Source organism: Phodopus roborovskii, unplaced genomic scaffold, assembly GCF_943737965.1.
Source record: "Phodopus roborovskii unplaced genomic scaffold, PHOROB, whole genome shotgun sequence".
NCBI classification, from domain to species: Eukaryota; Metazoa; Chordata; class Mammalia; order Rodentia; family Cricetidae; genus Phodopus; species Phodopus roborovskii.
The window spans coordinates 11,892,563-11,920,053 of NW_026126448.1; the positions used below are offsets into that span (position 1 = coordinate 11,892,563).

The following is a 27,491-nucleotide window of genomic DNA, read 5'->3' on the forward strand; positions in this document are numbered from 1 at the left end:
TACTCAGAATGACTAGTTATGACACAGACCGAAGAACTAGGCCTACAGATCTTGAGTTGAGCCCAGGAACCAGGATTCTAACATTGTGATACTGATGCTGCTGGACTGAAAACTACATCCCTTTAATATTCACATATACAACTTCAGATCATCCTTGCAATAACTTCATCAGGCAGTCTAAAGGAATAATAAACTATCTATTTTAAGGATAAAGTGTGAGAGCCAAAGTTACATTTAATTACTATGCCTTAAAGACCTAGGGGGAAAAAATGCCTCTGATCAGCAAGCCCCTTGCCCAAGGACAGAAGTACTGGAGGCTACTGTTTATGGATGATAACAAGCCACATGTTTTTCACTCTCCTAAGAAGTTTTTTTGGCCCATCTGCAGTGGATGTGCTTGATCACATGTGGGTGGGAGGTTCACAGGCAGAAAGTATGTCAGGATGTACACTTGCTCCTAATTGTACATGATGGGAAATGCAATTTATTCCTGATGGCAAATGCAATGAATTATGGTTTTCCTTCTTAAACTGCTGCAAACTGTGATTCTGGACCTTTTCCCAGAAATCTGGGTATGGATCTGGCCAGTATTTAATTTAAGCTTGCTTCAAATTTCTCTTTAAACTGTGGTAGTGCTCTTATTAATCAGTGGGATTAACAAAGGAAGTAGAATATTGAAAGGTAACTAATTTCTTCAACATTTTATAGGTATGTAAATCATGACTAAAATCAAGACAAACTCCAGACCTCATATACTTAAAAACATGGTGTGAAATAAAACATCACCACCACCATCAAAAATGCTCTAAATGAATTTTCTTCCAAACCCTACAGTTCAGTCCTAGCACAATAAAGTAAAATATCAAGAAACAAGCTGTTGGTGGTGCATGCCTTTAATCCTAGCAGAGGCAGGCTGATCTCTGTGAGTTCGAGGCCAATCTGGTTTATAAAAGTGAGTTCCAGGACAGGCCCCAAAGCTACGCATAGAAACCCTGTCTCAAAACAAAACAAAAACAAACAAAAACTCCCCCCAAAAAGAAACAAAATGGAGATGTCTAATAATTTCAATATATGGCCATAGAAACTCAGGATTGAAGAAACTAATGGGTCTCTCTCTGGCCCAAATTTTAGCAGTTATCTTTTTTTGTGTTGTTTTGTTTGCTTGTTTGTTTTGGTTTTTACAAGACAGAGTTTCTCTGTATAATACCTCTGGCTGTCCTGGAACTCAGTTTGTAGACCAGGCTGGCCTCTGACTCATAGAGATCCACCTGCCTCTGCACCTTGAGTGCTGGAATTAAAGGCATGTGCCACTACCGCCTGGCAACAGTTTCTTTTTTAAAAAACAAACAAACAAAATAGTATCTTGAGACTGTTTGAACTCTTCTAAGAGGGGGCTTAGATGTATTGCCATTTGGAGGAAGGTTTGATCCTCAGCTTTTGTGATGAGCTAACTTATTTTTCCTCCTTGTCATGCAATCACACTCACCGTCTGCTGGCTGAGCTGCTCGGACAGCACCTTGCTATCTTCTGCCTGGCCTGGCTTCATCATCTCCTGTTGGACAGTGGTTTCCTCAATCCACTTGATCAGAGTTCCATGGCAGGCCCGGTAATCTCTCAGAACTTCCTGGATACTTTCTACTTCAGATTGTCTGGAGGAACAAAGGCAAGCACTGTCAGACATCCTAGTGTTAATATAAATAGAACACAGTAAGTGAGCCAGTTCTGTTTTGGGGGGATGCAATTTTACTTATGGGAATAAATGTTGCAAGGTTTAGTGACATATATGCATGTACCCAGCATCCTAAAAGTGAACAGAAACTAGTTGTGTCCTATGACCTTTGAAAAATCCTATGTAGCCAAGCATCTCATAGTATTTCCTGTCAAACTTTTTCATTTTTCAGAATACCAGGGCTATGATTTATAAATCACTGTAACTTCTTTCCTTCCTTCCTCCCTCTCCCTCTCTCTCTCTCTCTCTCTCTCTTTTTTTGAGACAGGGTTTCTCTGTGTAACAGGCCTGGTAGCCTGGCTATCCTGGATCTCACAGATCTAACCTGCCTCTTGCCTCTGTCTCCTGAGTGCTGGAATAAAAGGTATGCACCAACATTCCCAGCTAAATCACTGTAATTTCTTGTAGCAAAAAGAGGAATGACAGAAGTTAGTATCTTTAGATATCCTTTAGTCTTATTAGAGTAGAAATTTAAGTAGAGACTATAGACTTATATGAGTTGATTAAACTCATGTTCCTGTACATTTTCCTACCCTTCTTAGACTCAGGAAGGTCAATTTTCTGTCTTTATTAGTCATGCCCTCCATCAGAAATGAAACCTCAAATGACAGAAATAAAGCAGGTCCACTAAATCAGCACTGTGATAGATAGAAGCAATGAATTCTACAAAGCCTCACTCTGAAAATGGATCAAATGTAGATTCAAACCTAATAAAATAAGAACCAGAGCCTACGTTTTCTCCTTGGGAAAAGATCATCATATAACCATTCAAGCCTATATTATAAAACACATGGCATTAGAGATGTGGCTAAGTGGTACAATGCTTACCTAGCATGTGGAAGAACCTAGGTCTTACTCCCAAGAATTGGGTGGGGCACTGTCTTAAATGGCTTAACTAGATAAGGAAAGCATTTCTGACAGGAGTATCACTGCTTAGGACATGAGGGTGATCTGACCCTACTGACTATCAGGGTTGACTGAACTGATCTGGTTGGGTAAGTGGCTATCCCCTTCCTCCCTTACTGATTCAGCTTGTCCCTCCCAAAGCTGGGCCTCCTTCCAAAGACTTTCAAAAACAAGCTTTGGCCTAGGGATGTAGTCTAGTGGTGGAGCACTTGTGTTAGGCATTAGGTCTACTTTACAACTGATGATTACAATTTCTGGGGCTCATCTTGTTCAGAATTCATGCTGTCTTAAAATTCTGCACCTCTGTATCAATTCCTACTTTTAAACATTGAACACTGAAATAGTTGAAACTGTTTTTGTTTAAGCCTTAGTTCCCTGAATCCTAAAAAGAGGGAAGGTGGGGTATGCCCTCACCGGGTTTCTAGCTGGGCAATGACTCGGTGCCAGCGCTCCTGTAGCTGAGAACCCTTCTCCTGATAACGTTCCAAATCCAAGTTTTGCTCTGGCATTGGGAGACGAAGCTGTTCTGCCACTTCTTTGGCCTTGGTGATTTCCTTATCCAGGACTGAGAACACCGAATTCTTGTCCTTCACATCGTTAAGCCAGTGCTACAGAAACATAAGAAACAGGTCAAGTTTTTTTTTTTTTTTTTTTTTTTTTTTTTTTGGCTAAAAAAGACTCAGGCTAAGAAGACAAGCAAAAGGACAAAGTTTGCTGCAGAGGAGTCTACAGTGGCACCAGTGACCCAGAAACCAGGCCCAGAAAGGCCCCAGCTGAGCACGGTCTCTGCTTTCCTGATGCAAGAATACCATGTGGGAAAATGTGCAGATAATTGTTCATGTATGAAACCTGACGTTACTACATATGAGCTATGAAACTAAGCAAAGTCTTGTAGCTGGCTTAGTTTCCCTCTCCTATTCACTCTCACAGCAACTTGTGAGAGTCGAAATGAAGTCACAGTAAAGAGATTTAGTTACCTCGGTATAATCATTAGTTATATTCAGTTAAGCCATAATTTGACAGGAGAAAAGGGCTTTTTTCTTTTAGCTTTTTCTCTTCCCCTCTAACTACATATTATTAGAATAATTTTCTAATTCAAGTCAAACATGGTTCAGTGTCAGGTCACCTCCCGAATCCTCTGTTAACCCGAAGCAACCAACCTGCAGTGTGGCCCGATGGGACTCCAGAGCTGAGAGATCGGCTGGCACTGCTTCTTCTTGACTCAGTTTGATCTCATAACCTTTGACCAACAGTTCAGCATCTTGTATGCTACGCACTATCACATCAATCGTCTTTAGTCTGTGGGGATAAAATCAGTTCCTTAGTTAGCACTGTTATTTTTTCCCTCTCAGACAGGTTTCTCTGTATAGCCCTGGCAGTTCTGGAGCTTACTCAGTAGACCAGGCTGGTCTCTGCCTACAAAGTGCTGGACCACAGCATGCACCATCATGCCCAGTTCAGCACTTGAGTTTTAAAATAAGCTCACAAAATACAACAAATTTTATCATATTAAATAACAGGATTTTGTAAAAATGAGAAAGTATGATACATAATTGTTAGTTTAAGCTAGTTCAAACTGAAATTCTAAGTGGCACTGGGGCATGCCACCTTCGGTGACAAGAAGGCATGAGCTAAAGGACCTAAGATATGTTATTCCTCAAAGTTATAGGTAAAGATGGATGAAGACGGAAAGACCTTCAAACACTAATGTGTAGTTTAGTTGTAATTCTTTGTCTCTTAACATTTTCCTTTACTATATTTAACTGTTATTTTCAAAGACATCTAATCAAATACAAATGAGGTAAGAAATGACCTAATAATGCAATTGTATTCATCACCCATAACACTGACATGTTATTACAGTCCAAATAAACCTACTCTATGTTACTTAGGAACTGAATCCAGAATTTCTCAGCATAGATACCTACTCTTCACGATCTCCAGTCTTTCTGGATCATTCATGGAATGATCTCAATAGAAAATAACTACCCTCTGAGTCTAAGACTTCAGCTTATTCAGATGGACAGTAGACAGAGCACAGACATGGTACTCACACAGACATAGAAAGACCATAGATATGGCACTCACTTATTCAGATAGACAGTAGACAGACCATAAATGTGGTCCATCTTTTCTACCATTAGGTTCAGCTCTGAGCGAAGAGTGGCAGCACTTGAGCCTGATGGAGACTGCTGAAGAAAGGTGTTGCATTTCATAGAAATAGCATCCAAGTCAGATCTCAGATGCTGCAAATCCTCTTGAGTGTGCTATCAGGAGCAGAAGCACAACAATGTTAGAAAGTAGTCCTTACTTTCAGCAGAAAAGCATCGAAACTGATCAATTCAGTACTGTATTTAAAGCTTAAACCCTACTTTTCCACAGTAAATGGCACCTATGTAGGCTGCCAGGGTAGGTGAATTCCTGAGTAGGAATATCTTAGCCTACTGCCTCACTTCTTAGAGTTGATACATTTGCTTCCTAATCCATTCTATAAGGATTTCTTTTCCTCCTGCAGCTTACCTCCTGCTCTGCAATCCTTAACGCAATGTCCTGCCTGGCATCTCTGTCACTCTTAGAGCTGGCTGGAGACTGAATCTTTTTGAGCAGTCTCTGTTCACACTCTTCCAGGCGTAGTCGGATATTCTTCAGCTCTGAGATGTACACTTTGGCTACCGTCTCTTCTTTGTCCTCTGTGAACATACGAGCACAGATCACTAAGTTCCACCAGAGGACAACAGAGCCCACCTAAGACAAACGGCATCGCTAGCTCCAACAGATCAGAAATCCCAGACCTCCTGCCTGACCCAAGCCCCTATATCACAAAGTGACATTAAGATTTGAAGCAATTTACATATACCAAGAAACGTGACAGGTTGATTACCGTTAACAACCAACGAGTATCAACTTGCATAGTAGGATTTTGAGAATTCATCTCTATAAAAGTTTTTGTATTTGAAATGTCTGCCAGCACCCGTCAGGGCTCTCCTCCTGCCACTCTCCCTCCCTCTACCTCTTGTACACACCGTTCTCCATTGATTTCATCAGGTGCTGGACGTGGGCTTTACAAGCCTCCACCTCCTCTTCCGCTCGCATGCGGTCAGCCACTGAGAAGACGGTGGAGTCATGACTGTCCTGCAGGAAGTCTTCATAGTGGGCCTGGAGGTTCTTCATAACCTGGTGGCCCTCTCCTGGGGCTAAAGAACGAAACTAGAGGCAGAGGGAATTTCAATAGAGTAGAAAAAAGACTACTTCCCCTCCTTCCTTTTTTTAAAAATTTAAAAATGTCTATTGGTGTATTGCCTGCATGTCTGTCTGTGTGAAGGTGTCAAATCCCCTAGAACTGGAGTTAGAGACAGGTATGAGCTGCCATGTGGATGCTGGGAGTTGACCCTGGGTCCTCTGGAAGAGCAGCCAGTGCTCTTAACGGCTAAGTCATTTATCCAGGCCCTCTCCTTCCCTTTGTATTGATTTTGTCATATATACAAAATTGTATAAATCAGATGGACATGGTGGCACATGCCTTTATTTCAAATACTAGAAGAAAAAGGCAGAAAGATCTCTATGATTTCAAGGTCAGTCTGGTCTACATATTGAGTTCAAGGATAGCCAGGATTAGAGAGTAAGACCCTGCCTTAAAAAGAAAAAAACAAAACAAAACAAACCACAGTGTAATCATTGTAAACATGCTGATTTTCACTAACCAAACTCATTCATATAATAGGCATTTAGACTAAACAATGTTAGTAACAAACCCACACCAAAATATCTCTCAGGCTGTCCTGGACAATGTTCTTTGTCCTTCTCACATTCACAGGCTTATGATGTAATGTATGTTGGCCTTGAACTCATAATCCTCCTGTCCCAGCTCAGGGGCAGAGATCATAGAGGTGTGCCATTAGTTACACCCTGGATATGAGTCAATAAAAAGCACACTAGTGTTCACCCACTCCATACTCTACCTGCCCACACACAGGGAGGTGGTGCTTGTTCTACATAGTGAGAAGAATGTCCTCTCCCTTATTTTTACCAGCCATTTCTCAAAAATCATTCAAAATGCCACTTCTAGTTGCTAAGGCTCTCAGGCTTCTAATCCTGAATTATATTCTGGAATCCACTTACGCCATTAGTCTGGGGGACAGGTTTCAGTAATGAAAGAACTTTTGACAAAGCATACCCACTGGATATCAGCCAGAGGTAACAACTTCACAATTACCTTTTCTAAGTTCCAGGTCTGTGCCAGGTCAAGGTCCTTCCGCAAATAGTTCCAGGAGATAAGGCTTTTGGTGTTAACATGCAGCTGGTGCCAAAGGGCCATCACCTTTTGGTAAGACTGCTCTACCCTACAAAAAACAGATAATGGAGCTACGTGTTAGAGGTGTTGACTGCAGAGTAGTTTGTATGCTAAGAAAAAAAAAGTAGCAAGTTCTGACAACACAGGCATCTTTGGAATCCTGAGATACTCATTTGGATTGTCTGTAAGAGTATATCAGAACATACTTTCAGTAGCATAAATGTTACCAGCATGTAAAAAGACTATCAGAAGCCAGAGAGAAGAAATAACACAGAAAGCATGACTACCAGAGTATAGATAAAATATCTTCTTTACAACTGTTGGAAAACTGTATCAGTACTTCTTAAAAGTGCTTTACTGTTCTCTACATAGTCAAAACATACTGAAACAATTAAAAAAAAAAAAAAACCCACACAATAGCAACTTCTTAAGTTGGAAAACAAGAAAACTACAGCATGTGGGCCTTGAGAAGCACATTGTTTTCTTACACACTCCATGCCTACTTCAACTCGTAGATGACCTGCAGATAAATACATACATACTCAAACCACTAACTTATCTAGAATTTCTTCAAAGTTAGAAAAAAAGAACAGCCTGGGCCATGGTGATACACAGCATTAATTTCAGCAGATTAAAAAACTCTGGAGGCAGAGAGAGATAGATCTCTGTGAGCTTGAGCCCAGTCTAGAGAGCTACTTCTAGGATGGCCAAGGGTATACAAAGAAACTCTATCTCAAAAAAAAAAAAAACAAAAACAAAAAAAAACAAAAAAAAAAAAAACAAACAAACAAACAAAAAACTAGAAAGTAAAACTAGGCATCAGTATCTCAGTTACATAAAAAATAAAAATAAAACCCATTAGCTTTCTTTCCTTTATCCCAGAAATCCCACAGGAGGTTCATTTAAGTGGTAATCTCAGAAGAATAAAAACAACAACAAAATAAAAACACAAAGAAAGAGAAAGGAGAGAGGCAGGCAGGCAGGCAGACAGACAAGGAAGTATTAAGAGAATGAGTCTGGGAGTCCCACTATTGTATTCTCTCATATGTGGAAGGAGATGTGAAGTGGTAGCATGCAACTGGACTACTGGATATAGCAAAGAAAGAGAGGGCTGGGGAAATGATTCAGAGGTAAGAGCACTGGCTGCTCTTCCTGAGGTCCTGAGTTCAATTCCCAGCAACCACATGGTGGCTGATAACCATCTGCAATGAGCTCTGGTGCCCTCTCTTGGCCTGCAGGCAGAACACATAATAAACAAATAAATCTTAACAAAAAAAGAAAAGGGGAAAGAAGGGTCCCAGATAGCCAAGTACACTATATATAAGTATTGAAATGTTATAACAAAGTGTCTTTCTTTGTACAATATATGCTAATTGTTTTTTTCCAAGACAGGGTTTCTCTGTATTACTTTGGAGCCTGTTCTGGAACTAGCTCTTGTAGAGCAGGCTGACCTCGGAACTCACAGAGATCTGCCTACCTCTGCCTCCCAAGTGCTGGGACTAAAGGTGTGCACCACCAACACTGGGCATAATACATGATAATTTTTTAAAATAGCAATAATTCAGGAAATTTTTGGTGAGACTAGAAAGAAGAATTCCCATGTTTTGTTACTATTCATGGAATGGAAAGAGATTCATCCAAAAAAGGTGAAGATCAGAAAGAAGAATCTGAAGGAGTTACACCAGAGGAAGACTGCTTACAAAAGGAAGTGTTTATAACTATTCTGCATTATTATGCTGGTAGCTTTATTAGAGGAAGAAGATTCTACTGATGATGAAGATGGAAAAAGGTAATAGTTGTGTATACTCATTACCACCAGTAACTGCTTACTACAAAAGGCATTTTTTTTATTGCTTCATATGTTTATAAAAGAGAAATAAAGATGCAAAGTTTATCACTAAGTTTACGAGAGTATGTTCTATCAAATCAGGCAGTAAGTCAATAAAGAAGATTTGGAACTTAAGAATCAGTGGTTACAACTCCAAGGAGACATAAAGTGAATCCCCAGATGAAGATGAAATGAATGCTAGAATCAGGCCTATGGACAGATCCAGATGGGGAGAGGGCAGAATGGCCCTAGAAAATGGGCTTCCAAGACAAAACGGAGAACTTGGAGATACGTCTTAATATGCAGATAGAAAACTAAGCAAACCCAAACTGTAAACGGTTATTCTAAGGAAACAATTACTAACCCACTTGTCTCCTCACCTACCCCTTCATTTTTGTTAATTCAACAAATTTACTGGGAACTTACTAGGTACCAAGAATGGCTCTAGAGCTAAATACACAAAAGTAAATGAACAAAACAAAAACGCACAACTCTAACAGAAGAGGTAGTGTGGAGCATGCTGAAGAAATAAAGGGAACGGAGTGTCAGGTGGTGAGTGAGGTGGCAGTGGATAAGTGGATAAGGGGAGAGGAGATGGGAGGACTTTCTAACTTTTTTGGTAAAGAGACAGGATCCCCACTATGTTGTCCAGATTGGCTCCAAATTCCTGGGCTTAAGTCATCCTTCTGTCTCATCCTCTTAAACAGCTGGGATTACAGGCACTGGCCACTACACTTGCTAGTTTCTATAAGTGTTGTGGTGGCTATTCTTGTAGCAATCAACTTGACTACTATATCTGGAATTACCTAAAACCCAAATGACTGGGTACATATGTGACTGATTTTTTTATTTTTTAATTAAATTATTTGAATTGGGAAGACCTAGCTCTTTTGGTTTGTTTGTTTGTTTGTTTGTTTACTTTTCAAGACAGAGTTTCTCTGAGAAGCTTTGGAGCCTGTCTATCCTGGAACTCACTTTGTAGAACAGGATGGCCTCAAACTCAGAGAGATATATCTGCCTCTGCCTCCCAAGTGCTGGGATTAAAGGTGTGTCACCAGTGCATGGCTAAGACTTGGGCTTTTGAGATGGGAAGAACCACCTTTAACCTAGGCCACATTTTCAGCTAGCTGCCTATATAAACATGGAACTAGGAAGCTCTCTCTCTCTCTCCCCCCCCCCCTGCCTACTTGCTCTTGCTACCAAATCCATTCTCTCACTGGCATTACAGCCTACTTCTTCAGGGTTCTAGCATATACTAAAGACCAGCCTTGTAAACTGAATTAACTGGTTTCTTGGACCCTTCATTTACAGGCAGCTGTTGTTGGGTTAGCTGGACCACCAACTGCAAACCAGTAGAGAACGCTGATTAATATAGTAGTAAAATTAGTATGTGTGTGTGTGTGTGTTGCTTCAATTGAATTAAATTGGCTGCTGCTATAAAAATCATTCCTATACACTAAATATAATCTCAAATTCTCTTTAAAACAATTATTACTGAATTATTTCACCTGTACAAAGGATATAGTAAAGATCTACCTGGCTGGCAGTGAGACAGTTGATACCCCTAATGGGAGATCTTGTACAGAGTAGCACGCTGCCACAGTTACCTGCTGGCCATCTCAATGGCGTCCTTATTGGGTGGAGGAATGAGGAAGCAGACTGAAGGCACCATTGCCTCATTCCCTGTAGGACTGATCACCTTCCATTTGGTCCGCTGAGAGTTATCTTCCAGGACACATTCATCATTTCTGCAAATAGTGATCTGAAAAGATGAAATCACAAATTATTGCTATTACCTGATTCCTAATCCCAAAGCTATGGAATATCTAAGAAAAAAAAAAAAGTCTCCTTCTGAAAAACATCCATAGGGCCATAGGAACACATAATCGGTAAAGGTCCCTGCTGCCAGTCCTGGAGCCCACATGGTGGAAGGCTGCCCACTCTCAAAGACTGCTTCTGACCCCCACACTCACCCTGCAGCACATGTGAACCACGGCACTCATGTATCCCTACCATTTACATAAGCATACACATAAGCATAAAATAAATATTTCCCTCAGGCTCAGTGCATAAAAAAAAGTGTTTTTTGTTTTTTTTTCCCACTATTGTAACACTGGCTGAGGGCTTCCCTTCTCGTCTCCTCCCCTCCGGAGCACAAGTGCCTGCCTCACTCTCACCTCAATCTGCCGGTAGTCACAGATGGCTTTCACAGGTATAGTGCTCTTTAGCACATGGTCTGGACTGCGTGGTTTTAGCTGGACAATGGTTTTTGATCTGCCAACAAGACTAGCAACGGAACTCTTGGACTGTATAAGCTGCTCCTTTTCATCCTATAAAACAACAAGAAGACATTAATGGTGGATTCTGAGTCACTAAGTCAATTATGAAAATGCATTCTACTCTCTAAGGGAATGTCATTTCTCAGTTACATAGGGATCCTTAGTGGAGCTATCTTAGATGATATAGACAAGGATAAAGAAAAAAAGGAGAGACTGTCTCCTTTCAGATGCTTTTGTACTCTAAATTTGCAGCTTTTTCCTTGTACTCTAAACAATGACCAATAAAGCCACATGCAAGAATAAACAAATAAAACAAATATCTAGTTGCCAAGCACAGCTATGTAACTAATGAAGGATTTCCTCAAATACAGCTCAAAACAGATGCTGCTGGTGAAAGCATCATGACAAATGGTTTAGGATTTATCTTGCCGCGCTGTATTCATGTAAATTCCACTGGTTTGAATGAGGCATCATGCAAAGTCAAAATTCTAAAATCTCTGCAAACCCAATTACCTTAAAAGCTAATAAACTCGTCAACAAAATTGGTAGCAGTATACCACCAATTCCATTGGAGAGTAAATGATAACCTTTATCTACTGGCCAGAAGGTTCTAACCCATGGTGAGGCATGAAAGTCCCCAGAAAGGGGGCTTTCTCAGGATGAACAGGGATGCAATAAGAGTAAAGAGTTAATAATGTTAAGAAATACCATTAAAGAATTAAGAATATGCAGGTAGAGGAAAAGAAATTCTTAAACAAACTACCTGTGCCTGTCCCCGGGAGCATGATTGGAAGAAATACAACTTTAACTTATTAAGAAAGAGGAGAGACAGGGAGACAGCCACACTTCCATACTTGAGAGCTGGTCTACTCATTCCAATTTCCTTGCAATAAGATGTCTAACCCACAAGCCAAACATCTCTAGCTCCAGAAACCACATGCTCATCGTGGGAAAAGCTCTGAAAAGAACCAGAGGCCAGGACAGGTGCTCTAGAACCTGGTGAAGAAGCTGAGGAGCAGACCCAGACGTGACTCCATGCCCTGGTGATGGCGCCAACCCGATGCCCCTGACCTGGAGAAGAGGGAACAGAGCAGCAACCACCCTCCGCGAGAAGAGAAGATATGACAATTGCAGAGGGGTTACCCTATGACAGGAAGGGACTCTGTGGGAAGGAGGAGAGAGAGCAGAGCCAAGGATGACATTCCTCCTTCACACTTGCAGTACCTCTGAGAAAGTCATTTTAAAGACAGTAACTGTAAAGTCAGGTTTTTATTCGTCTTTCTAAGTTAGCATTCTATTTGCCCAAATGAAGCACTGAATGCTAACCTATGTGTGCCTGAAATCATTATTTTAAAAAAAGAAGGAAAAGAGAGAGGAAAAACAAATGAAAAGATTAGGCCAGTGCTCACATGTCATGAACAAGACTCTATCTAAGCTTGATCCTCAACACCCCCCCGCCAATCCTACTTTCAGCCATGAAATAAATAAATACAGCTAAAGTGAAGCAAAACAAAAATACTTTGGGTTATTATGCCTCTCTTACTTTTAATCACCTCCTGAGACCTGTAACCTTCTAGCTCCTCATCCTGCTGCATACCTCCTGAGATGCTATTGAGCTCTGTCTTGTCATTTCTGTATAATGCACTCGATAAATATAGGTTGTTCTACTATTGAGTTTACAACTGCAACTCTTGAAGGAATAACTCATTGGAGCAAATGAATCTAAAATTGATTTTGATTAAAAACTAGATAAAGAACTATTTTTAAAAGTTAACACTACATTTAAAAAACTGGACAAATATAGTATTATTTCTAAGTAAGATATTAATGTTGGCCTTGGTCACTAAAATCAACTTTCTAATATCTCATCATTCCCCCCCCAAAAAAAACAACACCCAAACAAACAAAAAACAGCCAAGGAAAAAAGCCTGGCTCTGACCCCCCCTCCCCCCCACCGTGTGTGTGTGTGTGTGTGTGTGTGTGTGTATCTCAGAAGAGTGAAAACAATCTGATATCACTTCATCCCCTTCAGCCTCTTCACCAATGACTGCAGTGAAGCAGGGTTGATACAAGAAAGCATGGGTACTAAGTGGTTCAGGGAGAGTCACAAGCTACTTTACCTCAGTAGCTCCCCAAAGAAATGTCATTAGCAGCTTCTTCAAAGAAGGCAAACAGAAGAGATGACAAAACTGACCAGACAACTGTGACGTGAGCCACACTCTGTTGCCCTGCAGCTTTCAAGGATATAGATTACAGCAGCAGCTGACAGTTTATTCTGTTTCTCAGAAGCAAATATTCCCACCAAGGCAACACCCACCATGGAGTCCTGGAGCAGATCCTCAAGGCGGGACAGACTGGTGCTGTGGTCACAGGTATATTTTCGTTTGATGGAATCTTGGAGGTTTCTCAGGAATGACTCCAGGTCTCGGGCATCACTGAAGAACTATGGGAACACAAGGAAAGAATGACTTGTGCTCAATGCCTCCCTCAGCACTGTAAAAGGTTCATAAAGAAGGAATCTCCTGTGCCAAGCTGAACAAAGCTGATTACACTCTCCTGGACCAGTGGCAGCCCATTACAAAAGGCCCCAGAAGTACATATCAGAGAGCTTAAAAAGCCATGTCAGTAAAATGTTAGTGATGATTCCCAATAACAATCACTAGATTCTATAAAAAGCTAGCCTGGTTCACCCTTTTTTGACTTTTGTCTAATGGCAGCACTTGGTATGAGGGAATGAAATAACCTAGAAGCTCAGTGAAACAATGTTTACCTTATTGATGTGATTATATGACCAAAGAGATAGATTTAAGAAAGAAAATAGCTTATTTCCTCCTCTATCCTCATCTGAAGAAAAATGTATATTCTTTGATGTGTGATAGGTGGGGGCAAGGGAGGATCTTATACTTTACAGCGCTTCTCCTTAAGGGGCAGGTAGTCTGTCATCTCCTCTTGAAGCTGGTATGACCATGTGGTTTGCTTTCACCAATGCCACACAAATGACAGAAACAGAAAAGAGTACCTGCCCACTAGAACTGTTCTCTCTTACCACTTGTAGTATAGGTACTTTGTAAAGAGTACAGAGCCACGGTTTTCTTACATGCTGTGCTCTGACCAACTTTCAGACATGTGAATAATGCCATTTGGGATCTAACAGTCCAGTCCCCCTCTCCCCAAAGCTATAGCTACCTGCAGCTATGTATGTGACAGGAGAGATGAGACGAACCAAAGAGGAGAAAAGCCACTTAGCTGAGCCCAGACCAAACTGAACTCAGTAATGATTAACAGGTAAAACAACTAAGTTTTTAAAGTTGTTTATACAGTAAAAGATAATTGATATGAATGTTTGTTAGCTCCCCCACCCCCATCATATTTTGGAGGTAGGATCTCTTGTAGCCCAAGGCTGTCCTTAAACTTCTAATCCTCCTATCTCTACTTCCTGAGTGTTAGAATCAAAGGTGTGTGGCACCACACTCAGTTTTACCATATGGATAATTTTTAACCTAACCTTTGGTATAAATATAAGTGCACATACCACGACAAGCATGACCACTACCACCACCATACCTGAAAGTAAGCTGCATTCTCTTTCACATGTTGTTCAACACATAAGCACAGCTGCTTCATCCACTGTAACTGTGACTGGACAGCAGCACTATATGCCTATAAGAGCCAAGCAAATGTGCAAAAAGGCATGAGTTTAACAGGCTCAAAATACACGTGTGATTCTCTTCCTAAATACAACTCTTGCTACTGATACAGAAGACAAAGGAGAGACATGGAGACAGTTGACTGACACCTTCTTTTCAGAAGAAGCTTGCCTGGGTTAAAAGGAGTTACCCAGAAAAAGCATCGTCTATACTCAATTATAATTAAATGACCAATCCAGGGGGAAAAAAAAAAAAAAAAAAAAAAAAAAAAACCAGCGTAAATTAATCCCTTCTGGTTCTTCTACGGTTTCTCTCTCTGGGCAGCAGCACTGCACCAACAAGAAGTAGGATGTGGGGCTAGTGTGGCTCAATGTTGCTCTTGTAGAGGTCCTGTAGAGATTTGGTTTCCAGCACCCACATGGTAGCTACTAGCAATCAGGGCAACCAATGCCATTTTCAGGCCTCCACAGGTACCAGGCACGCATGTGATACAAAGACATATTCTCATACATGTAAAATAAAAATCTTTTTTTAAAAAAATTAGTAAGCTATATCTGGGCAGTTATTTAAAAAAATATATACAAGTCCCTTTCCTCATTAAGAGTCAATAGCTCTTAACTTCTTAATATTCTCCTTAAACTTTCAAACTGTCTGCAGGCTTCTGGGAACTACTGAACAGTCTGGGATAGGAAGAGAGATGATCTGAAACAAGTGATGTGACATTTCTTCCAGGCCTTGGAAGAACAAAGATTCTTACTTCAGTATTCTTACTTCAGTATTTTTACGCCACCACCATTAAATAAGGTCACGTACCTCCACTGTCTGCTTAGCTGGGTGGCTCTCAAGTGACAAGAGTTCTGCTGTGTCTTGCAGAGAACGAAATACATCTTGTTTCCCTTCCAGTTCCATTGTCAACTCCTGTAAATTGAATTTATTTTATGGAATAAATGCTATTAAGGAAGAAGGTAATAAAGAAAATTGTGTTCCTTGCCGAGTTTAAGGATCCTATAACAGGATTGGTGACAAAATGTGATTTATAAACTGCAAACACTCAGGGATCTTAGAAAAGTTCAAAAATGATAGAATTAAAGGGAAGGGATTAAGAAAGCACAAGACCTGAGCCAGCTCTGAGTAGACTAGGAGAACTCAGGAAGCAGGAGAGATAGCAAACATGACTACAGCCAGCATCACACAAACAAGCACACCAGTTAGCCGGCACCACACAAGCACACACACCAGTTACCCAGCAACACACAAGCACACTAGTAGAGTGATCACTGGCTGGCAGGCTTTGCCAACTATTCTCTCAGCTAAAACAGCCTTCTCTGAAACAAAATTCTATTAATTCAAGGCTCAATTAAAACGCTGGCTTTTCATGGAACTCTTACTATCAGATTTAATCTATTCTTCTTTCAGCTTCAGAGCACTTTTTATAAAGCCCAGCAGCCTCCCTGCAGCTTCCACACACACTGCTGACAGCATGAGAGCACCTGGTCTTCCTTTTTCTCTTCAGAGGATGCCTATGTCCTTCTCTAAACAGGAAACACGTTTTTAAGTAACTATCGGTCAATGGGACTAGTGCGAGTGGAAGAGCCGTCTGTTTGCATAAAAGATTATAAAAAGTTTTAATGCCCTGAGTGTGGAAACACTAAAAGTAGCAAAAATACTCCTTCTTACTTGTCTACTTCTTCATTATAAAGAATAGAAGGCAGAACTGGAGACATGGCTTGGCAGTTAAGAGCACTCACCGCTCTTCCAGAGGACCGGGGTTCAATTCCCAGCACCCACATGATGGCTCACAACCATCTGTAACTCACACATGTGGTACACAGACACTATACGCAAGAAAAATACCCATATACATAAAATGAGTGTTTTTTTTTTTAATATTAGAGAGGAGGGGGGAGAGAGAAAGGGGAAGGAGTAGGAAGAGAAGAAAGAGTCGAAGGCATTGCCCCATTAATGATGATTTCCCAACCATTTTACATTTTAAGAGATTAAGACCAAAATGTTAATAAGAATTCAAACTATTATAGAAATCTAAAAGTGTAACTCAGTTAAATAATTAACTCCCGTGTAATAAAACATTTTTGCTTAGATTAGCTTATTAAGTCTTACTCAACCTTTTATACAACCTTTCCAAATAGTTATTATCTCATTTTTACGAAGGCCCAGAAAGACTAAATATGTTGCCCAAGGTCACAGAGCTAGTTAGTGGACAAATAAGAACCTGAATTTAGGTTCGTCACACTACAAATCCTATAATTTAACCACAAAGCTATATTAATTTCTGAAATGACTCAACTTGCAGACTGTTGCTCTATCTACTCAAAACATACCCTTCTAAATAAGTTCACTGAAGAGCTCTCACACATTTCTCACTAAACAGATGCAATGAACAGAGTCCCCATTTCTGTCTATCAGCACATAACTCTGGGTCAGTGATTTTCAACCTTCCTAACCCTGTGACCCCTTAGTACAGTTCTTCATGTTGTGGTGACCCCCCGACTATAGAATTATTTTAGTTGCTACTTCATAACTGTAATTTTGCAGCTGTTATGAATCATAATGTAAATATTCTTAGAGATAGTTTGTTAAAGGGGTTGAGACTGCTACTCTAGCAGCTAGTAGACTGGTTCTCTGTCTCTTACTGCTGCTATTAAACATGACAGTCCTGCTGTGTGACACTCACAGAGAAGTAGGCTTTCTTAGCTGAGATATTGGGATTACTGTCACTCCAATCACATGCTAGTTCTTCTTCTTCCTTCCCATTCAACCAGATCAGCTCAGCTGTAGCTCTGGATACAAATTTGTGCAAGCTCTGAAGGTGCCTCATTCGGAAGCTAGATGTCTCCTGGAAAAGGCAAGAATTAAAAGATTAAATTGTCGGCCTTTGCATATGGAGAAAGACAATACAGTGACATCAGGAAAGAATAGCTCAGGAGATGCATTAGGCCTAGTTTTTTTGTTTGTTTGTTTTTGTTTTGCTTTTTATTTGAGTCTAAGGCTGAAGGAATGCTAGAAAATACTCTACCATTAAAACACACACACCCTATGCCTTCTCTCTCTCTCTTTTTTTATATCTTGGTTCTTCTCCATGGACTCCAATTTTACATAGTTTGATGTAAAATTTTCAGGGCCATTGTCAATTTTATGTTGAAGATGTGACACACAAGGGCTTTGTAAGGGCTCTTGTATAAAGAGTGAACTTGTCTTATTCTACCATGGATAACTGTAATAGATGGGAGTGAAATACAATAAACAGGAGAAGAATTCCCTTTCAATCAATCTACATTTTTTAGTTATGGTATCTCAAAATACATACAGCCACTTTTTTGGTGAAGAACACAGCTAAGATGGGTTTTACTTGCTTACAATTTCCCAGAGCAGTGATTTCTGATCATTTAAGAATTTGAAAGTTCGCTGTGGTAGAAAAAGCTATAACATTGGAGTCTGGGGCACTAAAGTAAGAATAGTTTAAAGGCCAGCATGAACTACATAGAGATAATTCAGCAAAAAGAATATTATAACCCATATGAATAATTATACACAGTAAATATAACATAAAAGAAAGAAAACTAAGACAGACCCAAAGTATGTGCTTTGTTTGGAAGGAGCCAGCTTCTCCATGAGCACAGTCTAAGTCAACCAGTCAAGGTCTGGGTAAAAACTCACCTTCAATTTACAGTACTGTGTCTCTAACTTTCCAAGAGTTTCAACATAGCTGGCATGAAAATTCTGGGACATCTTTCCCTGATACAAAAGGAATGAAATACAAAGACATTATAGAAACAGTGAGGGAATCTGTAAACATGGTGTAGTCATGCAAGGGAGGGCCTGGACAACAATTTTCTAGGCCAGACTTTATAGCTAGAGGCAGCACTGGGTGAACAACAACTCAGCAGGTTAACCTAACAAGAACTCCTCATGGCCTGTGCTTCCAGCAAGTCAGGAGTTCAGGGGCTTCTATGCAACCCCCATGCCTGATGACTGCCAGACTACTCATTTGTTCCTTTGAAGGTGGTGGGGCTGACAAAATTAAAAGCGGGAAGACTGAAGCATAGGATATTGCTCAGTAATAGAGCCCAGCAGGCACTGAGCCCCTAGGTTTGGTTCCCTACCACCAGAAACCAAACCAAACACTCAAACAGTAAGATAGAATGATGAGTGATGGGGGACTGACCAGTGAGAAGTTTCTCCACACCAGCTCTCACCTACAGGCTTACGCTGTTGTTCTTATCTGTCGAGATGCCTTTTTGTCAACATAACCGTAAAAGATACAAACCTCAAGAATGTTTACAGATATTTAAAGCAATTTAACTACAGAGCGGGAAGCACGGGGGGGGGGGGGGTGGTTGCGAATGGGGAGGGGGCGCTAAAACCTTTTTTTTTCTTCTTCTTAAAAAAATTTTTTCTTCTTCTTAAATTTTTTTTTTTGCTGTAATTTGACTCGACCTTTCTGTGGTTTGTGGCTTTCACAGCAAAAGGAAACGAATATGAATTTTGGAAACAGAAAGCCTGAGTTTAGATACTGCTATTTACTAATTCTGACTTCAGCTGTCAGCATCACTTTTAAAAGTTTTTACATCATTTTTTAAATGTCTGTCTTTTTGTGGAGTATGTGCATCTGACCACAAGTGCCTGTATATGCCCTAGAGCCAGAATCACAAGCATTTGTGAGCCATCTGATGTGGGTTCTGGGGACTGAAATTCAAATCACCTATAAAAGCAGTATGAGCTCTCTACCACTGAGCCATCTCTTCACTCCCTAAGATCACGTTTTATTTTTCAGTATAAAGATATTTATTAGTTAAAAATACTTTCCTTACAAAGTTATGTCAAAGGCTAATAGAGACACTTTGCATAGAGTGGGAATTAGTTGTAAAGTGTTATTCATTTTACGCTTTACTTTTCAGAGCCTCCTCCTTTTCAGAAACAGCAGTGTTGAATGTACCTCCCACTACTCCTCCCCAGAACTCTCATAGTGTAGATTCTGAATGCTATTTACCTCGTACAACCTAGCCTCTTTGACACTTGAGCCCAGTTCTTCCACGCTGGTGTGGATATGCTGCTGTGTTTCCAGCTGCAGCTCCACACTAGGCAGATCATTACCCCACTCTGCTCGTTCCAGTTTCATCTGAAAAAAAGAAAGCACAGATGTGTTATAGCTTGCAAAGGACAAGGAAGTGGTCAGAGTCAACATCTGAATGAGAGGACTAGAGCAAAGAGCCAGATGCTTGTAATCTCAGCACTTAGAGACAGGAGGCTCAGGATTTCCAAGTCAGCCTGGACTACATACGACCTTGACTTAAATAAAATGCCAAGGGGTAAGAATTGGGCATCTAAACAGTCTCTATCATTCCATGGCTTCTTAAAGGAAACTATATCACAACCAACTCTCAAGAGCCTAGAGAGAAAGACCCATTATTTACAGCAATGGTGGCCTACGAGAAAATAGTCCTGAGTGTATCTGTCAGAAGTGGGGTTTAACACACTGAATGTTTAAACATTCCCCTTCATAGGTTCACATGACATGGTGGCACACGCCTTTAATCCCCACACTCAGTAGAAATGAGAGGCAGGCAGATCTCAGTTTTAGGGCCAGCCCAGGCAAAGTAGTGAGACCCTGTTTTAAACAAAACAACAATAACTAACTATGAGTCTCTTAATTTCACAGAGTAGACCTCCTCCCCCCCCCCAAAAAAAAAGGAAAAGAAAAAAGAAGCATCTGAAAAATATTTTTGATTCACAGCATCAGCTACTAGCCAATAGATTTCTTCCCCCTGTTTTTGTCCCCCCTCCCTTTTATTCTTCCTGGCACAGTCTTCTATTGCACAGTCCAGGCTGGCCTGGAACTCATTACCTCCTGCTTTAGCCTCCTGGGCCCTGGGTTTACAGAGAAAGCCTGGCATAAGTCAATGTCAAATTTAAACTATTAACCTAAAATATAATTAAGTAGTATCACTGGACTTGTGGAATAAATATATCAGTCTTGCTGAAATTTAAGAGGTATGACAAAAACAATAAAAACTGAAGAATACCTCTCCTACCAACAAGAAAATATCAGAAAAGATAACTGAGATACTACAAGTTTCCCACGAGCTATCCCTCAGGGCATGGTTAGCAGAAGATGAGAGACTCCCAAAGAGCTTCAAGTCAGAAAGCCTGTACTATACAGGGTGGGACTGTGAAAATACATACTGACCCTATCCATTTAGAACATACGGAGGAAGGAATCAGGCATGGTGGCACATGCCGGCAATCCCAGCACTCAGGAAACTGGGGAAAGAAGATCATGAGTTCAAGGACAGCCTAGGCTACACTGACTTCCAGGCCAGCATGGGCTAAATAGTGGTGAGACAAGGGGACATTTGAGGAGAAGGGATCTTAGGTGCAGATCCCTTAAGGCTTTCTTTACCAGGAACACAAAGCAACCTCGTCCTTTTAAGACAGCTTTCTGCACATACACCCACCTGCATCTCTTCTACCCAAGAAAGCAGTTCATATACAAATCGGAGACTGCCTTCGTCTTCAGAGGAGGAGATAGATACAAGTTCAGTCCGGGTCATAGGTTTTCGAAACCAGGAGGTAGAAGAAGAATGAGTTGTCTTGTTCAAGGGTTCTGCTTTCAGATGAGTAGTGGTTAAAGTAGAAGGTGGGGCCAATTCAAGTGAAGTAAAATGCCCTTTCCGGTATAGATTTGTACACTCTAAGCGCAGGGTGACCAACTCATCCTGCAAACGCATGACCCTGGAGGATAAGAGCAATCTTAAAACATGCTTAAAATAAAATCTTCATTATCTATTTTAACAAGAACATGATAAAAATAAAAATGAGACCATATCGGGGAAAAGTGTTTTGAAAAAGTGTTACAGGAATGCAAAGTGGTATTTTAACATCATCTATTATAGAGTCTTTGAGGTAAATACCAAATTAAAGTGTTAATTGGAAGGAAGTAACATAATGTTTATATGACCCCTAAAGGTCATAATAGAATAAATGCTGATTGCCAAGTGACTTTAAACATGGTTTATCCCGTGTGTGGATCTCAATTTCCTCATCTATAAAATGAGTTCACTAGACCACCAATGTTTCAAAGTCAAATGTTCTAGCATAACTCTGCAGGTCACTCTGAAATAGAAAGGGATATGGTACAATGGCACAGTAACTGGGAAACATACCATAGGCGCTTAGTGGGAAGGCTGTGCAAAAGGGGAAATTTACCATAGTATGTGCATGCAGTATCCCCAGACACAGTTCTGAGATTCAGGTTAAATTCAGTACCTGATTCTTACTTCAGTCTCCATCCATTACCTTGCAGCAAGCAAGCCCTCTCTATAAGCCCCTTCCTCCTTACCTAAAGGCCAGCTCTTCTAGTTGGTAGTAATTCTCATCCCGTAGGATCTGGAGATCCACCTGCAGCTGCCTGATGAGACCTTCACACTCTTGAATGTACATGATGACATCTGACTCACACTGGACAGGCTGCCCTGATTCCAGGTGTGCAGCATCCTGTGACAAGAAGAGAATATATGGGTGGAAAAACTTCACTGCTCTCACCTGCGAGGATGCAGGGAAGCAAGAAAAAGGAAGTCACACAGCTGGATTCCTCAACTGTTAATTTTGACTATTAGAGCAGTGGGTGAAAAGTGCAAAGCATGTGACATAAGGTGTAAGACAGAGCAAATACTTACCGCCTGCAGCGTATTCTTAGCTAGTGTCAGTTTTTCTTCACAGTTCAAAGCACCATTCTGTATTTTGTTTGCAATCTGCAGCAGCAATTCCAGCCTAAAAACCATGAAAACCATAATGAAGAAGTACAAGACTCAAAGTAGCCCCTGAGGAATGTCAGACTGCCTTCTGGACCCACCTCTCCACAGCTGGCCGCAGGGATTTCTCTCGCTCTAGCATTTCAATGATGAGTTTCCCCCATTCTTCTTCTACATGATTAGGATGGTAGCCTTGAGGCAGTTTAATTCTGCCAAATTCAATCCACACCTGAAAGAGATACTTTTCAGTCGCCAACCACAGCCCTGCCCTCTGGCCTGTTTTCATCTGTTTTTGTATGTTGCTTCTTGCTTTGTTTTGGTCTAGTCACTCAGCAGTTTTTAACACCATCTTATATAGGGAATGAATAAATCATCTAACAACTTAAGAGCCAAAACATTTGTATCTAAGCTCCAATTTGCTAAGACCACTTGCTCTAAACTATTCTGTCCCTTCAATCATTTCTAGAAATCTGTCTTCTAAATGAACCTGACTCTGGCAAGGTCAAATCCACCCAGCTCTATAGCTTCAAATCCTGTAGGAATCAAAATATGAATGGACGTCTCCTGTCTTTTCATCTGATAGAAAGATTCACTTTCTCCCTAAAACACTAGGAAACAAAGATTTCTGAATAGAAATGCTGCTTTTCAACAACTCCTTTAATAATGACAGTTTGTTAATACTATTCCTTTACCACTAATTTTCAAGATCCGTTAAGAGTGTCATTTGAAATACCCTTGGTATTGATAAAAAGGAATCTATTTGAAGCAACAACAGTAAAACTGGCAAACCCCAAGTATTAGACAAAAATATTCTTCCTTACCTCTAATAATTTATATAACTCTTTGATTCTTTCTTTTTCTCTCTCCTTGGCAAGAATTTCTGTTTCTTTGAAGTGTATATATTGGTTATAAAGTGCCTATGAAAATTAAAGTTGATGAATTAATTAATAGACCAAAGCAATATGGACCAATTTTTCCACAACAGCAAACCAGAGCCAGCAGCATCAAGCTCTGAGGTTTACTCGCAGAGAAAATTAATAAAAAGCAACTTAAGTCCACACCTTTACCTTTAGTTCAACAGGGTTCTGGGGAAAAGATTTATCTGACATCAGGATTGTATGCTGTCTGATCCAGGGAATGAGTGAGTCCACTCGGCTTTGGTATTCCTGCCACCTGGAGTCCACTTCCTATAGTCAGAAGGCAAACATCATTGGCCAGATTCGTACTGTCCAGCAGCTGCACAGGATAAAGTGGCTCAGGCCACCCCATGCCATACAAAACCCTCTTCTAATTGGCTAGACAGATGCCCACCTTAATGCTCAAAGTCTGTTTCAAAGCTCCCCAAGGAACCCCAGGCTGCCACTGAATATCCTGACAGGTAGAAAGACTATAAATCAAGATACTAAAATTAAGATCTAAGACATCTATTAGACATGGTGCTTTTCACATTGTAATCACTACTCAGGTGGCTGAGGCAGCTAGACCATGAGTTCAAGGCTAACCTAGAGCTCACAGCCATCATTCCTAATCAAACTTATATCAGTAAACAAGAAAACACTGCTTCATTTTGAACTACAGCTGGGAATGAAAAGGGCAGTCTTTGCTGGTATTTAACATCAACAATCTATGTTAGATGGCATAAAATTAGCAGTACCAAGGCCCCGTCTTAAGGACATTTTCCATTATGATAGCAATAACGTGGACCCAGGTGGGTCTTTGTAAATGTTTAAGAATTTAAGTAACATTACCTAACAAAGGCATTCTACCTCAATAAATCAAGGAAAATGTTTTTACCGTAGCACTGATCCCTTCTCCGCCCTCAGGGACTTTGGGGAAGGCATCATAAATTGAAGAAACGTAAGTGATCACAGACTTTTCATCTGGAGATGGCACATCCACGTCTGAGAGAAAGAGAGAATTTCTTGGTCAGAACAGAGGAACTCGCCGGGAGAAGGAATAATGAAAACATGTTAAATGTACTTAAAAATTCAGTAACTCTCACCTTCTGCATCTAGCAATCGGGTGACCCCAAGTCTCTCAGCTACTTCAAAAGCCTGTTCCAGATTCTCCCGGTTACTCTGGATTTGTACTCTCTCCATATCTACCAGATCAGGTCTGTAAAAGTCCGCCAAAGCACGTGAAAAACCACATGAGCTCACACAAGGAGAGCCTAACAGTTTCCAGACCTGAAACACTGAATGAATTAGAGAGAAAAAGCAGGAGGTAGGAGGATACTAACCCTGAATCTATTTTTAATTGCACACCAGGTAGATGCCTAATGCTATCCAATTCCAAACTTACACAAATTCATAAACTAGTACAAAGTGAAAATTGATGCATGTGTATGACCACTCAGAGCTCAAATTATATGTGTTTTGTGGTTAAAATTCCTATCTCATGTAACAGCAAGTTACCTGCTGCTCCTTACTTTGACCCAGGCCCCCTTCAGGCCCTATGAACTTATTCTTTCACCTACTTGGGATGCTCTGACCCCAGAGCCTGCATGGCTCACTTTTGACAGAGGCCATCTTTGTCCAAGTTACCACAACCCTGTAATTGTGTCCTTCTACTGTACCTGCCACTATATGACAGCACACAGTTCTCTGTTTACTGCCTATTCTCCTCAGTGGATGGTCAGCTCTCTGAACGCAAGAGCATTGATTGACTTACTCCTTTGGCCTAAAACAGTAGAACTTAATTAAAACTACTTTTCAAACAATGACTCAAGAGTCTAATCCTTGCTTGGTGGAAGGGGAGGATGGTGTAACAGTTCACTACAAATGAGATAAGAAGGATTCCTTCTAAGAACACTGAGAGACACCACTGTACATACCTGTATCTGTGAATCAATGCATTGAACATTTTCCCATCGCTCCAGCAGGAAGAAAAGTTGGTGCATTTGATTCCTGTGTAACCAGCTGTTACTTTCTGGGTCCACAAGAGTAGTTTTTCCTTGGCTGACATATCCCCTGACTCCCCACTAATGTAGATGTCAGAGATCTGCAAACAGATGAGACATGGGATAACTCCTTCAAATGTGATGAAATCTGTTGCTTTTCTTCTCCCTATATCAGGATTTGTGAAGGAAGAGAGACCCAAGACTGGCTGGCAGCATTATTGATGAGAACTCCAACAAATATTCAACCTCTCTGTAGTCAGAGAAACACAAATTAAAATTCATCAAACTGACCCGGGTGGCGGTGGTGCACACCTTTAACCCCAGAGCTTGGGAGGCAGAGGCAGGTGGATCTCTGCAAGTTTGAGGCCAGTCTGGTCTACAAAGCCAGTTCCAGGACAGGCTCCAAAGTTACCCTGTCTCAAAAAAAAAAAAAAAAAAAAAAAAAAAAAACCCTAAACAACAACAACAAAACTACCCTAAACCTATCAAAGCAGAGAAGGCTGGTTGGTTTATATTGATAACAGTCAGAAACGGAGAGAACATTCAACATTGGATATTATCATGTGAGAGCATACTATGGAAAATATAACCAGCACAACTAACTATGCTACATTTCAGTTTTGAATCAAGTATTAAAGGACACATACTTGTTAGGAAAGGATCAAGAATATATACAAAATATTTTATATAAAAATGTTTACTGAGCAAAAATAGGCATGAGATGGCAGAAAATTCTAAATAGCTTAATCTCTAATGAGAAATTACTGGTTACAAAGTAACCATATACAGACTAGAAATCTTTGTTGCATTTTAAAAAGGGTATACTTTGGAAAAATAGTCACTAAGCTTCATCAAAAGAAACAGAATACAAACAAAATAATACACATAGCAATTCTAATTTTATAAAAGGATAAAATATATCCTTTAAGTATACAGCCATGCAAACACGTACTCATATATGTGATAGAGAAGTGCAGATCCTTTATAGAAACATAAACCTGGAGACACAGTCAGCAAACTGGTAATCACACTTACCTCCAAATGCTAGAATTACAAGTGCTAGTTCTTTTTTTATTCTGTTTTTTTGAGACAGGGTTTCTCTGTAGTAGCCCTGGTTGTCCTAGTACTCTGTAGACCAGGCTGGCCTTAAATTCACAGAGATTCACCTGCCTCTGCCTCCCGGGTTTAAAGACTGGGATTAAAGACATGAACCACCACTGCCAACTTATATGTATGTGTCTGTGTGTGGGTGTACCAGTGCAGGGATCCATAGATGCTAGGGGTGTCAGATACACCTGAAACTGGAATTACAGATGTTGTAAGCTGCCTGCTGATGGTGCTGGGAATTGAACTGGATCCCCTGAAAGATCCAGTGTGTGTTAAAGCACTGAGCCATCTTTTGGGCTTTGTATACTTTTATTATATTGGGGGAAGGGGTGGTATTTGAAGACATCTCTTAAAATGTAACACCAGATCTATTTATTTGAGAGAAATTGTAATACAGCAGAAGAAAATGTGCATATCTTTAGTTCCACACAGACTGGAGTTTGAATCCCATACTTACAACTCCAAGGTCAGCACCATATGTGTAAAACTGAAATGATAATGACTACCTTCTCAGGGATGCTGTGACCATCTTTTCCAAGCTCAAGGTTATGATAAAAAGATCTCATTTTTCACTTCACTGAATGATGGCCTTCCTTCAGTAATTCTTTAACTCCCACAGCCCTGACAGCCTGTATCATCATTCAACTGAACACTATTTGGTTCTAGCAATTATTAATTCATATATTTAGTTTTTGTCTCTTAAGACTATAGGTTTCTCGAATGCTAATAGCAAACCTATCTGAAAGTGAGGGTGAGTGAGCTCCTGGTCACTGAACACCAGCAAGCAGTAGCTCAGATGCTGTGAAGAAATGTCTAGCTCTGTGGTTCTGAATACTGCACACACTTGCCTCATGTGTTGATCAAATACTGAGGACATTTCAATGAATAATTATCCATTTGTAATGAAATAGTAAAAATAAATAAATGAAAGCATCTGAGGGTAAAGTCTACCAAGAATCCAGCAAACAGCAAATTCAAAGCAGCACACAAATTTAAACAAGTTCAGTGTGCTAATGGTGATGGCAGTGACTCCTCA

At 40.4% G+C, this 27,491-nt stretch overlaps 1 protein-coding gene across 4 annotated transcripts in view; it reads right to left on the bottom strand.

Moving 5' to 3' along the window:
• Positions 1–27,491, bottom strand: part of Macf1 (microtubule actin crosslinking factor 1) — a 312,940-nt gene that overhangs the window by 132,120 nt on the left and 153,329 nt on the right. For all 4 annotated transcript variants that reach the window (XM_051188727.1, XM_051188725.1, XM_051188724.1 and 1 more), the window contains exons 6-29: positions 25,283–25,449; positions 24,452–24,564; positions 24,244–24,350; positions 23,517–23,636; positions 23,271–23,366; positions 22,551–22,678; positions 22,375–22,468; positions 22,038–22,192; positions 21,154–21,430; positions 19,689–19,817; positions 18,356–18,433; positions 17,373–17,534; positions 15,494–15,598; positions 14,598–14,693; positions 13,351–13,476; positions 10,932–11,084; positions 10,362–10,516; positions 6,849–6,975; positions 5,659–5,842; positions 5,156–5,325; positions 4,724–4,902; positions 3,796–3,934; positions 3,050–3,243; positions 1,487–1,649 (exon numbers count right to left, since the gene is read on the bottom strand). In XM_051188727.1, the coding sequence (XP_051044684.1) occupies positions 1,487–1,649; positions 3,050–3,243; positions 3,796–3,934; positions 4,724–4,902; positions 5,156–5,325; positions 5,659–5,842; positions 6,849–6,975; positions 10,362–10,516; positions 10,932–11,084; positions 13,351–13,476; positions 14,598–14,693; positions 15,494–15,598; positions 17,373–17,534; positions 18,356–18,433; positions 19,689–19,817; positions 21,154–21,430; positions 22,038–22,192; positions 22,375–22,468; positions 22,551–22,678; positions 23,271–23,366; positions 23,517–23,636; positions 24,244–24,350; positions 24,452–24,564; positions 25,283–25,449 (3,417 nt within the window). The remainder of the gene's footprint in view (positions 1–1,486; positions 1,650–3,049; positions 3,244–3,795; positions 3,935–4,723; positions 4,903–5,155; positions 5,326–5,658; positions 5,843–6,848; positions 6,976–10,361; positions 10,517–10,931; positions 11,085–13,350; positions 13,477–14,597; positions 14,694–15,493; positions 15,599–17,372; positions 17,535–18,355; positions 18,434–19,688; positions 19,818–21,153; positions 21,431–22,037; positions 22,193–22,374; positions 22,469–22,550; positions 22,679–23,270; positions 23,367–23,516; positions 23,637–24,243; positions 24,351–24,451; positions 24,565–25,282; positions 25,450–27,491) is intronic.